At 40.2% G+C, this 13,611-nt stretch overlaps 1 protein-coding gene across 3 annotated transcripts in view; it reads right to left on the minus strand.

Moving 5' to 3' along the window:
* LOC127032236 (protoheme IX farnesyltransferase, mitochondrial) overlaps window positions 1–13,361 on the minus strand; it is a 157,296-nt gene extending 143,935 nt beyond the window's left edge. The window contains exons 1-4 of one of the 3 annotated variants that reach the window (XM_050919373.1): window positions 13,250–13,324; window positions 12,525–12,635; window positions 9,865–9,989; window positions 7,833–8,157 (exon numbers count right to left, since the gene is read on the minus strand). In XM_050919373.1, the coding sequence (XP_050775330.1) occupies window positions 7,833–8,157; window positions 9,865–9,948 (409 nt within the window). In that variant the 5' untranslated portion in view covers window positions 9,949–9,989; window positions 12,525–12,635; window positions 13,250–13,324. The other 2 variants (XM_050919372.1, XM_050919374.1) reach the window with 2 other exon arrangements.
* Between the last annotated feature and the right edge of the window lie 250 nt (window positions 13,362–13,611).

Below are 13,611 nucleotides of genomic sequence, written 5' to 3' on the forward strand. Positions count from 1 at the left end.
TTCTTTTTTTCATTTTTGACTATACTTTTGTATCATTGTATGAAAAGGTTTCAATGCTGCGGCACTCAGGCCAATGTACTAGTCCTCATGTGGCCCTTGTGGTGATCTGAGTTTGAGATCCCTGGCCTAGAGACTGCCTGATGAATGTTTCCCCCAGTAGGAAGTCTCTGGGCTGAAAGTCCCCTGCTGGAAGAGAGGGCACAGAGCAGCCCCCGCAGCATAAAATGCAGACCCACAGATAAGATGCAGGTGATTTTTAAGCCTAGTTTAACAGTCTCTGAATTAGATAAAAAAAACCAACAGGCATATCCATTAAAATTTTCCCAAACATTGGTGGCTCACCTAGGAAACCTTCGTGGCTCCCCATGCTGAATTTGGCCCAGAAATGTTAAACAGTTTACATAAAGTTACACAGCAAGGAAGAGGCAGAGCCAGGAGCAGAACCCAGGGGTCGTGCCTTCCAGGTCTCAACTATGGTCTGCCCGTTACTGGTGGTCCTCTGAACTTGAGGGTCATATGGTGAGGAGAATGAATGCCTACAGACAGAGCTGCAAAAAGGAGCAACAATGCTGGCCATTACACTAGAAGTCACTACAATCTTGGTTGGAGAAGAGAAGCCCATAGCCACCAACAGGAAAAGATAAGCCATCAGAAACAAACACAGGAGTCAGCAGACCCCTGGGATTCATTTTAGAGAAAAGAAACTAATTCAATTTTACTATTACGTGCATGTACAAATTCACCAATTGCCAATGCTGCCACAGGGTTGGGATCATGAATGGGTTTCAAGATGGGGAAGGGATGTGACCATGAGATAAGAAGTGGTCCACACTATGACTAAGAGAGAGGCTATGTGAGAACTCCTGCACTTAACACGTACAATCTGATATACGATAGTTAAAAGAAAAGGTACACATTTGGCACTACCAACCCTGAGATTATGGCCAAAATTTCAAAGCTGGTTGCTAGCAGGAGCTACAGACACTCAGTCCCTCTGAAAAATCAGGCCGCTTTTATTTAGGGGCCTAAGGTAAGGCACCTGGGTTTGAAAATTTTGCCCTATGTCTCTCCTTATATAGTACCAGGAAATATGAATCTCAATGAAATTCATTGTTTTTCAATTGTTTTTTATTAACTTAATCAGTCAGAGAGGAATGGTGAAACAGTGGCGTTTGCATTTCTAAGAGTGATTACATTCCTTTTTTGGTATTATAAATCATACTTTCACTTCCAGACAAGAATTTAATTAAAACTTATCACAGAGAGCACTTTACATTCATTTATTACAGCACAACACCAACTCATTTACAGAAGGAGAAAGGTGGAGCAGATTGGCAAACAGTCTGTAACACTGCCATTACACTGACCTCAAAGAAATTCTAATACAGTACAGCCAGAGTGCTAATTAAAGTCTCCATTGATTTCTCCAGATTAATTTCAGTCAGTCATTTCACTGTGACTTATCAGGATCTCATTAAAAAAGGCTATAGTACATTCCCTCATTTATCCAGCTGAAATGGATATTTTTAGATGTTTGTCCAGTGTTCAGAACTCACAAAGAAAAGTTCTTGCTGTCTGCCCCATGAACAGAGTTTCAAATGCAGCATGTTACAGCAAAAGGGCTATCTTCCCATCAGAGTGGGAAGTTTATTTTCCTTTTGTTACAGAGGCAAAAGTGAATTTTATGATCTCCTCTTCATTTTCCTCCTACCTAGAGAAGATGTACATTTTGTTGAGATCACTTCAGGCAAGGGCATGAGGTCATTGACTCTATGTTTGTTTTCTGACCCCTGTTAGCTTAGTGCTTTAGGGGCAAAATTAACTACACTTCACTGCATAATGGGTGAAACTGATCCTTTCAAGGTTTATTGGTTAGACTTGGCAAGACTCTTTCAAGAGTAATTCTCAACTGTAACTTACAATAGGATATCAAAGTAGACATATTTTTATGTCCTACAAATATACCTAGCTTTACTAGAAATTGGAAGAGGGCATTTGTTTACAGACAATTTCAGATTAAATAAGAAACAAATTGTGCACTCATAGGAAATGAAAGATAGAAAGGAGACCTCTTATGGTGTTTCAGACATAAGAATATACCCAAGGGAACTCTAATCCTATATTATTTTTACATTGTCCTTCAACTTCATTTTAATGTGATCTCTCTCTATAAACCTTGATATCTGTATTTATAGTGCTACATTTTTAGTGTCACTTTATGCTTACCTTCCACCAAAAAAATAGTTGAAAAAAAATATATATATAAAGGTCCAAAACAATTCAGCTGACCAACCAATTTTTTATTTTTGTTTTAGTCACCAAATAATATTGAATTTTGTAAACATATAGCTTGCAGATTTAGCACCAGGCACTATTGGGGGGAAGGGGAGAGGAGGAGGAAGGGTAAAAAGAACAGATTTCTACCTTAATTTGGGGAACAATCTGCTTGTCTTACTATAAATGTTAATACATCCCTAAGGAAAACAAGTTTTCTTTAGAGCTTATCTATCAGAAGAAACTTCCCCCTAAATTCTCACACTTCATTCAATGAAATGCTAAACGTAATAGTAACATTAATGCTGCAGGACTGACCAATGTGTTTTCTTTGTAAACTGAGATTTGTTTGGAGTAGGCATAAGTAGGATTCATTGCAAATTACAATTTGCACGTTAAAAGAAAACCAAGCTCCTAAGGCATGCTTTATTTTGGAACAGTAATTTGAACCAAATGTTACTATCATTTAATGCAGAAATTAACATACAATATTACAAACTAGAGCAGATTAGGTTAATACTACATATTATAACTGAACATTTGTAAAACACTTTGGTGGGGAGAGGGAACTGAAGTAGCACTTTATTTGTATTTGTTTCTCTTCCTTGTAGCATAAAAATAATTTGCTAAAAAGCTAAGGTTATTATGCTGTGTGTCATTGATAAGACAATGGTATGTGTTTTAAGAATCACAGAGATGATAACTATTTTCTAGCAGACATTACACAAAATAGATGTAGGGTCATCAAAATCTAAACATTGCCAACTGACTTCTCTTTGGTAAAGCTCCTAAACTGTTGCCTTAATGCAGTTAGGACCAAATTCTGCTCTCAGACACAACTGGAACTTCATAAAAACAAACTCCATTGAAACAAATGGAATTTTCCACTGGTGTACTTGTGAGCAAAATTTTAGTTTACTTACAGAACCAGGGACAGAACCCAGGTCTCCCAATTCGCAGTCCAATGCCCAATATGCAAAGGGCCACCCCAGTGCAACAAGTTCTGAAGTGCCAAATAAGTTTTACAAACTTTTATTTCAGACATTCTTTTAAGAAAGAGGCAGGGTGAGCAAGATCGACATGGGACTAGGTGCATTTTGCAGACTAGATTAGACTGTAAGTCTCTGAGACATGAAATGTAACTTTCTACAGTGCCTAGAACACATTTTGAAAGCTATCTCAATAATCAGCTCAATGTGCGATTCTGCCTAGGGGAGTACCTTTTAGACATACTCACGGATATGTTTGTAAAGAGACAGATGAAAATTTTAGCTGTGGATCTGCCCTATACCAAGTTTAAAGCAGGAGTAGGCAACCTGCGGCATGCAAGCTGATTTTCAGCAGCACTCACACTGCCCGGGTCCTGGCAACCAGTCCGGGGGGGCTCTGCATTTTAATTTAATTTTAAATGAAGCTTCTTAAACATTTTAAAAACCTTATTTGCTTTACATACAACAATAGTTTAGTTATATATTATAGACTTATAGAAAGAGATCTTCTAAAAACGTTAAAATGTATGACTGGCATGCGAAACCTTAAATTAGAGTGAATAAATGAAGACTCGGCACACCGCTTCTGAAAGGTTGGCGACCCCTGGTTTAAAGCATATGAGGAAGGCAAATTAGATGACTGTGTTTGAAGTATGTGGGTATTGATGTGCCTCTAAAGGAGGCTGTATTATTAGTATTGTGGTAGCTCCATGAGGGACCAATCAAGAATCAAGTCCTCATTCTGCAAGACATAGTACAGATCTGCAGTAAGAGCACAGTCTAAGCCCCAAGGAGCTTACAATCTAGATTGGTAACATCAAGAATGTTTGGAGAATTAACAGTGATATGTGAAATTCACCAGTATTTACATATCCATTTTACAGGTGTTTGTTAAATTTCATTATAAACATTTGGCCTGTCTTCCCCATCAAAAGGGCAACATGCTTGGACATCCTTTTGCCAATACACCAGCCACTTTCACAGTTAGAACTTGTACTCACGTAAGATGATAGTGAGCTAATAGTATATCTCACACTGTGCCTTTAATTCGGGGAGAGGGAGAGGGAAGACCACTAAAAATTAAAATTAAAAATTGAATGTTCATGATCCTGTTTAATATGTTTGTAACCACTATGCATGTTAATTTCCATTTGTAATCACTGACTTAATACTCATTAAATATAAACTTGAGGTAAAATTAAAAAGATGAGATTCAGCTTAAAATGTAGTGTTGCGCTTGTGTTACACATTATATGGTTTTCTCTTATTATCATGTCTTTTTTTCCTCCTTTCAGTTATTTACGAATTGGGGGACAAAACTGAAAACAATGCCATCTGTAACTTTCTTTTGTAGCTTAGAAAGGTAGGAGATGGATGCATTAGCTTTGCAGAGTGCCAGGATAGTAAAATGCAGCTGTTCAGACATTAGCCAACAGAGAATGAGCAACAAAAGGAAGGAGGAAATCTAAACCAAAAAGGTGGATTACACTACAAATAATTAAAAGCTCCCTCCCCGATCATTTTTCATGGCAAAAAACTAATATATATATAAACATGAATCTTTTCCCATCGTGAAGGCATAGTTCCTAATGACAGTAGCATCAAAGCTAAAGTTCACATGAAACAGGAGGGTAGAGTAATAGCTAAACTCATTTCCGTTCAAAGGTGATTTGCAGTTCTTAACACAAACACTCTTTACTTCAGCAGTAGGGGAAGACAGGGCATGGGGAAGGTCCCTTTTAGTATAATGCAAAGTTTGTTTTTTGTTATTTTATACTCCAAAAAGTAGAAATAGAAACTTCGCAGAAAAAGTATGCAAGATATTAAACTAATCAGAACTTCATAGGTCAGTTCCACAGAGGTGCTATGTCATCTGTAACACAAAAACAGGCCTGGAATACTTTACATTCTCAAGAATCAAAGAACAGCCTGATCAACAGCCTTGACCCAGCCCTCTTCAGTTTAGAAAACACATGAAAGCAAAAGTCACAATAGGTCTCTGCGTAGATCATAACACCCCACTTCACCCCTTTATTTATTTATTTTTATATGATGTCATTTAGTCTTGCCATTTTAATGTCCTGATACTTGTTTCTGGATCTATTTCAGAGTTTTAATTGTCTTCAATTTCAATTACTAGTGTAGGGCCCCAAGCTTCTCAAGAGAAGCCACTTAAAATAATCTCACCGAAGAGATGACAGGAAACTTAGCTGTCCATACAGAGCTTAAAGATCCATGCATGGACGGCATTATAGAAGCTCAAACTATTACTCCTAATGAGCTGCGAGAAAATAAAGCAACCACTGTAGAGAAAGGGGCAGCACAACTGAGGGCTACAAATAGGCTGTGTAGTCATTTAACAGGAGCATTGTGAGGTTTAATGTTTGTAAAGAACTCTGAGATCCTTGGCTAGATGCTGCTACACAGAATTACAAAGCTATATTGCTGACAAGACTGGAGTCACTAACAACAACTGGCAACAAAGATGTCTATCAGTCTCCAAGAGCCGTTTTTCCATCCTCATGTTTTATTAATCTCAATCATACACTAGTGGAGGAGTACCCTCAAAATAGGTCCAAGGTGAAGAGAATTCTTCTGCACTACTGATCAGATGAGTGTTGTCAAGTCTTATTCGGGATATCTCCAAAGCAGTGATAAGCAACGTTGGGATATACATTCAAAATTAGTTTCCACAGATGTAAAATCCATGTGTCTAACAGATGTTGAAAACAATAAAAATCAACTTTTTTAAAGAGAAGAACCCCTACATATCACCTGTACATTGTACCTACTCAGTAGGGTTTTTTGGGGAAAATTAAGGGCTAAGAAATGAAATACTGTAGGACAAAAGTAAAACGATCTTAGGAATTTTATTTGATGAACTATAACAGGGGTAGGCAACCTGTAGCACGTGAGCTGATATTCAGTGGCACTTACGTTGCCCAGGTCCTGGCCACTGGTCTGGGGGTCAGGGCTGGCTCCAGGCACCAGCGCAGGAAGCAGGTGCTTGCAGCAGCCAATGAAAAGGGGCAGCACATCCGGGTCTTCGGCAGTGGGTCCGTTAGTCCCTCTCGGAGGGAAGGATTGGCTGCCGAATTGTCGCCAAAGAATGAAGCGGCATGGTAGAGCAGATGTTGAAGTGCCGCTGATCGCGGCTTTATTTTATTTTATTTTTTTTAATCTCTCTTCTCCGCTTGGGGTGTCAAAAAAGTTGGAGCCAGCCCTGCTGGGGGGGTATGCATTTAATTTTAAATGGAGCTTTTTAAATATTTTAAAAACCTTATTTACTTTACATACAACAATCGTTTAGTTATAATTATAGACTTACAGAGAGAGACCTTCTAAAAATGTTAAAGTATATTACTGGCATGCGAAACCTTAAAATTAGAGTGAATAAATGAAGACTCGGCACACCACTTCTGAAAGGCTGCTGACCCCTGAACTATAACAACAGCTATGGTACTATTGTGCAGTTCTAACACCAGAGAGATACTGTGATCCTCTGGAGAGGGCACCAGACTGGTAGTTAGGAGATCTGATTTGTATTCTTGGTTCTGCCACAGACTGGACCTGAGGCATTAGCCAAATTGCTTAACTCTGAGCATCTGTTTCCTCATGAATAAAACAGAGGATAAAGCACTTTGATCTATGTTTGAAAAGTGTTTTATAAATGCTATACATTACTATTAGAATAATAAAATATTGCTACTCAAAAATGTGTGTCCAAGATAACATAAATGATACATAACTATAACGTATTTAACAAGCTGTTTCCTTTGCTGGTTTGGAGAACTAAAAGAGTAGAGTTTTGCTGACTTTTGAAATAACATTTTATTTTAGGAAACTAAGTTTATGCCACTTAAACACTTTGCCAGACAAGTTAGGGAATCTATCCCCATTACTACCTCAATGCTTTTAACATGAAATTGAGGAGAACCACTGCTAAACTTAAAGACAAGGAGATCAGAAACAATAATATTGACAAGGCTTGAAGAGATAGGATTTTAAATATTTAATATAATCATTGTAAAATTCCACCATAGCCTAACAAGTGTTTCCCCTAAAATACAGAATGGTTCATATCAATATGAGATAAAAATGGAAATAGACCATACAGAAAAAATTGATTACAAAAAGATACCATCACTAGAATTTATTTTGCCTTCTTCTGGTGATAGATTTAAGTTTAATCTAAACTTGCTGTCCATAGACCACAAGCAAGTGCTCAGTGGACTACTTGCAGACCACAGTTCGAGAGTTTCTGTTCCAATTGTATCTCAAACTGTGGTCTGAGAACTCCTAGTAGCCCACAGAACATTTGCTTGTGGTCTATGGAGAGCTAGTTCATCACATGGTGCTGGCTCGTTATTTCTAGCAGCAAAATGTGATTAAAAAGAAACTAAAAATGACACAGGTATATTAAGTGATTGCAGTGATCTGTGGGATAACAATTGGGAAGGAAGGAGTCCATGAGACCAGTCTTTGTTTAAAATGTGGACCACACTATGAACAAGATTTAGAACCCTGAATCAGAGAATCTGCATGAAACTGAAAAGTTGCCAATAGTACCTGTAAGTTTGATTTTGGACAAACGTGCCAAAATTCCTGGTAAATCATCCAGTTGTAGCTTCATTTCTTTCCATTGTTTTTCTTCTTTGGATTCTGCTCCTACAGCTGTTGCCAAGTCTTCTACAACTGCAGCTGAATTTACTGCTTTGAACTCATTTCTGTTCAAAGTCTCAGACGAAGGTGGGTGGAGAGGTGAAACTGGTCTGATCTCACGTATAACTGTTTTTTCTTGACCCAAATGTTTTTTCTCAAGGAAAGGAGGTGCAACTGGATCTGACTTTGGTTTTGCTTGCTGACTCAGGTCTTTGTTGTACTGTGTTACATACTGAACAGAAAAATATATATTAATTTGAGATATTTTTAACAGAAGAGTTAAAAAGCTTTTCCTATCAATAGCTTGCTAATGACAATAGAAATAAATAGTACTATTACATTTTATTACTATATTTCTTTTATGATTAAAAAAGAGAATTTCATGGTGCTAATATTGCAAAGTTAGCCTGCATTTCAAGTGCTCACTTCATTCACAAAGGGGTGTCTGCAATTGCGCAAGATACAACAAAAGCAACTTTCCAATTAATTGCTGCATAAATAACGTTAGTTTAAATTGAGGGAATTACTTCATGTCTAAATAAATTTTCCCTTGTTTCAACTGGAAATATTATTCTTTACTACTTCTTGTTCTAATCTGTTGGGTACTACTGTTTGTTCTACAAACATTTGCTCCACTTTAAAGCATGTTGTGGACACGTATTGTATGGGTATGGGTATATATAATTTAATGTGCAATTAATCTCCAATTATTAGAAGTGTCAGGAGTCTTGCAGTCTTTTAAGATACAGTCAACTGGTTCAATAGCCAAAGAAAGATCTCTAAAAGATAATCCCTTATCCACTTGAAATTATCTCCCTCAACTTAGTTTTCCATCATCAATTCCTAATTTCAGTTTAGTTTCCCTTACCTAGTTTACCTATACCTTTAGAGAATATTTGAAAGAAAAAATATAGAAAGACAAAGATTAGAAGGGTGTTATTGCACATGATGCTTCATTTCTCCCACTGACAACAAAGAGGCTGAGCTGCAATTAAGTTTTATATTGTGGTTTTTTTGCTGCATTTAAAGCTCCTCTAAAAAGTTTCAGGTAAACAAAAAAGCACTTAGCTTTTCCAACCCCCCAGCTTTCTTGTTTAAAATGTTCCATTTAATATATACCAAGCCAAATACACAAACAAGGTGTAGGTTTTAACAAACTGAGTAACAGAGGTTACTAGAGGGGCTTTCTGGGGTTGGTAGGGAGCTTTTCACCTCTGAATGACTAATCTGAATGCAGCCCAAGTCACTAGCAACAGAAAGTCTGACAGTTTGGTAAGCCACATGTGGAATGAGTTATGACCTCACTCTGGTTCCTATTGGACGGATATCCAAAAATACCATCAACATTGAAAGTATCTGGTCCTTTCATGTCAATCACGGCAGACACACCACATAATAGACAAAGACTGAACTATCATCCTAGCACTAGAGAAGGTCCTTGCAATCAGGGTTGCAGCACATGAAAAGGGACAGTGAGGAGATTTTTACACCACTACTAACCATTATGCATCTGTTCTGTGAAGAGGAGAGGGATTTCCTTGAGCTGTCTGTGACTGTTATAGCTTTGCAGTATAAACAGCTAATGCACTGTCTATTTACATAGCACAGAAAAAATTAACCTATTATCTTAATCTATTCAGGACTTCTCTCAATGAATTAGGACTTAAAGCACACATTCTGCCTCTCCTTTTGCAGGTTCACTCTATTCCAAATATAAAAATTTAAGAAGCAAGCCTGACTTTATACTTTGCCCACAAAAACTTTGGCAGAATTAGATCAATATGTTTACGTTTCAGGATGAATATTTTAAAAGGAAACACACTACTCCAGAAAATGAGTGCCATATACCACTTGTAATTGGTAAACATTTTAATTTACTATGTAGCATAAGGCAAAACAAAAAATAGTCAACAGGGAATAAGACACTCTCTTGACTTACCATTCGTTTGAGGAAGTTAAGGTGCTGAAATGTAATCCATCTTTTATTGACTACTCCACAATAGTGCATAAACTTGCATGGCATTTGCCGTACTGCTGGTTTCGGAAGGTGCCAGACAAATAATCCTACACAGAAAAGAGAGAATGTTTGGATCTCAGTTGTTTCTTCACAGTAAGAATTAGAAGCAAACCCACTGGCAATGCTTACTGTCCTCAGCACCATGCAGCACTCTCTAGAAGGGCTAAGCACAAGCACTACTTAGCTGGTATAGATGGTGAGGGAACCTACAGGATGTTTGCAGACTAGATAGAGGAGCTGAATATTTTACTTTCCAGCCCCCTCTCAGAGTTAGTCATATAACTTTTTCCCCTATTCCCACCTCCATATGCTATAAATGTATTTACCGAGAAACACATCAGCAACAAGCTGGAACATTTGCTTAGAGCAAGTACTTCACATAAAAATAGCACTAGAGTTAAACAGTCACATTAAGAGGAATTTTATGCCAGCCTAGTGCATATCTTTATAACTGATCTTAAAAACCTGAGCTAGTCAAGTGTGACATCTAAAACCACCATAAAAAGGGAGAATTCAGCTTTAACAATATTTATAAATCTGATGTGTGTGTTTTAGACATCCAAAACTACATACGACAAGTCTATGGACCAATAACTAGAATTGTAGGTTCTGGGGAATATACAACCTCATGATTTCTTTAACAGGAATTCATCATACTGTTGTGCAAGTTACTGAGAAAAGACCTACATAACCATTTTTATAACTTGCCAGTGACTTACTATACATAATGAGGATGCTTTTTTAAAGGAACACTCAAGTAGTTTCTAGGTTTTCATGGAAAAAAAAAATTGTACAAGTGTTATTCAAAAATGCCAGAGAAAGCTTGTTTGCTCTTCTGGACAGGGAGAAAGACTGAGAGTTGGAGGATTTAAATACTTATTTCCAACTTTTAAGCCAAATACCACAACAGCATGTCACTGCATGAGATCAAGAAAGAAAAAAGGATGGAGATAGGTGTACTTTATCTGAATTATCATCAAGAATGTTCTGTTGTACCAGTTTTAACCACTGCATATGGCAATTAGGTTGACAAAGCCTTGTTTGTTTTAACTAAATTCATCTTTTCCAGACTATGCCTCATTAGTGAATATCTTTGCCATATCAATAACTATTCCTGAGTGAAGGACTCAACATTCCCACTCAAGGCCATAATCTATAATAAGGGTACAACTACTTGCTAAATAATGTTTCTGTATAATGTGTTGCTAAAACTGTTCATTGTACCCCAACTAATATGGGCAAGGATTTTTTTTTCTTTTGCCTCAGGCTATGTCTACACTACCGTGGTAAGTCAACCTAAGCTACGCAACTCCAGCTACATGAAAAACGTAGCTTAGGTCGACTTACTGTGGGGTCCACACTATGCTGGGTTGATGGGAGACACTCTCCTGTTGACTTACCTTACTCTTCTTGTTTGGGGTAGAGTAGTGGGGTTGACTGGAAACTGATCTGCAGTCAATCTGGTGGGTCTTCACTAGACCCGCTAAATTGACTCTGATGCATCGATCCCCAGAGTGTCGGGGGTGGAGATAATGTAAACACAGCCTCAGAATCATTTTAATTCAACCATACATATATCACTAAATAGGCTGGAGTTATTTTAGGAGGCTGAGGTGGTAGAGTTAATCTACAGCAGCAGTACTCAAACTGGGTCAGGACCCCATTTTAATGGGGTCACCAGGGCTGGCTTAGACTTGCTGGGGCCCAGGGCCAGAGCAGAAGCTTGAGCCCCACCGCCAAGGGCCAAAACCGAACCCTGAGGGCTTCAGTCCTAGGTAGCAAGGCTCAGATTAAAGGCTCCCTGCCTGGGGCTGAAGCCCTTGGGCTTCAGCTTTGGCCTCCTTGCCCAGGACAGTGGGGCATGGGCTTTAGTTTTGACCCCCATCCCCACCTGAAGCAGTGGAGATCAGGCAGGCTCAGGCTTCAGTCCCTTCTCCTGGGATCATGTAGTAATTTTTGTTGTCAGAAGGGCATTGCAGTTCAATGAAGTTTGAGAATCCCAGATCAATAGCACAATCTATACGCAAACACTCTTCTCAGAGAAAGTCTCTGTTTATGTATTCTCTATTATTTGTACTGCAGTAATACTCAAAATCCTCAGTCATGACTGACATCTCAGTGTACTAGTCCTATATAAACAGAATCCCTCTCCCAAAACATTTATAATCCAACCCCCTGATCCTGCAAACATTTATATAACTGAATAACTTTACACAGGTGAGCAGTCTCAGTGGGACTCACCTCCATAAATTAAACACATATGTATTTGCAGGATCAAGATGTAAAAGACAAAAGGATAAACAGAAGGGGAAAAGATAAAACATACAAGTAGTTACTGTGTGATAAACAACAACATGTTATTCAGGGTTTCAATATTGTTTTGACTTTTTTAAAACAAATAAATCAGCTTTGTCCAACTGCTCCTCAATCAGTCCAATATTTCCTGTAGGTGTAAAAGCAGAACTCGAGGAAGATTTAGAAAAAGAGAAAACAGTGGTTTGTTAGGTCAACCTGAAACTGACAGGATTCTTGACAATCCTGCTGTTGCCTACAGATTTGCTAATAGAAGCAGTGAAACTTACTAATGTCATGCTGCTGCTTAAAGCAGCAATGGGATCAGAGGAGCTGTCTGTCTGCAGACTCAGCCAAAGGAAACCACCTCCAATCACATCCGGAAGATTTTCTCTGCCACCCTGAGAATTGTATTGATTTAGTGAAAGATCAGACTCTGTAGGAATTCATGGCCCAGACCCCACTTTTCAACGGGGGCAGATGTTCATTAAGGATGGGAAGCTCCCAGTCCTACTGTAGAAGAACTAGAGAAAGTCCTTGCACCCAGTCCAGATAGCACCAATATGACACACAGACACACACAGGCTCCACCCTTCTCAGAAGCTGTTCTAATCCACTGCCCTCAAGGCACTTCCCTGGCCGGGGCATCCTCCCGTCCCAGGGCTCCCAAGCGCAGTCCCAGACACACACATAGCGGGGAAGGGGAGACGCTTAAGGGGTGAAAGGTCCCTCGGACCCCGGCAATGGGGGGGGGGTTCTCCTCAGACGGGGGCAGCCGTCGCCCCCCTGACAAGAGATCGGGCAGCTGCGAGTCTCCCCCTCCCCCGCCGGGGGCACAGGGCTCCGGCGACCGCTCACACACACCCCGAACCTCTCCCGGCCGGGCGGGACCGGGACAGCCCGGCTCGCTCCCTGGCCCACCCGCAGCCCCTGCCCTCCCCGAGTGCTCCCCGCCCCTGCCTTGGGTGAAGGATGCTGAACCACGCAGGGAGAGGGTGCTGCCCCCGGTGGGTACCTGTGAGAGCCCGGGGTGGGCCGCAGCGCCGGGCCGCGCTCATAGCCCGTAGCGGCACCTCCCGCTTCCTTCTCCTCTCACCGCCTGGGCGCCGCCATCTTGCCCGGTTCGACCGCCAAACTGCTTCCGGGTCAGCGCTTCCGGGGCGGGGAATATGGGTCATTTGGTGACGGGGCTGCTGCTGCTGCTGCCTGGTACGGAGCGGCTGGGCCGTTGGTAGCCCAGCTGGTATGGGATGGCAGGGCTCCAGGAGCCGGCCGGGAGGGGGCGCCCTGGGGCGGGGGAGCGGGGCTGGGACGGGAGGCAGGGATAGGGGCGCCCTGGGACGGGGGCGCCCTGGGGTGGGGGAGCGGGGCTGGGAC

This window comes from Gopherus flavomarginatus, chromosome 12 (assembly GCF_025201925.1).
Source record: "Gopherus flavomarginatus isolate rGopFla2 chromosome 12, rGopFla2.mat.asm, whole genome shotgun sequence".
Taxonomy (NCBI): Eukaryota; Metazoa; Chordata; order Testudines; family Testudinidae; genus Gopherus; species Gopherus flavomarginatus.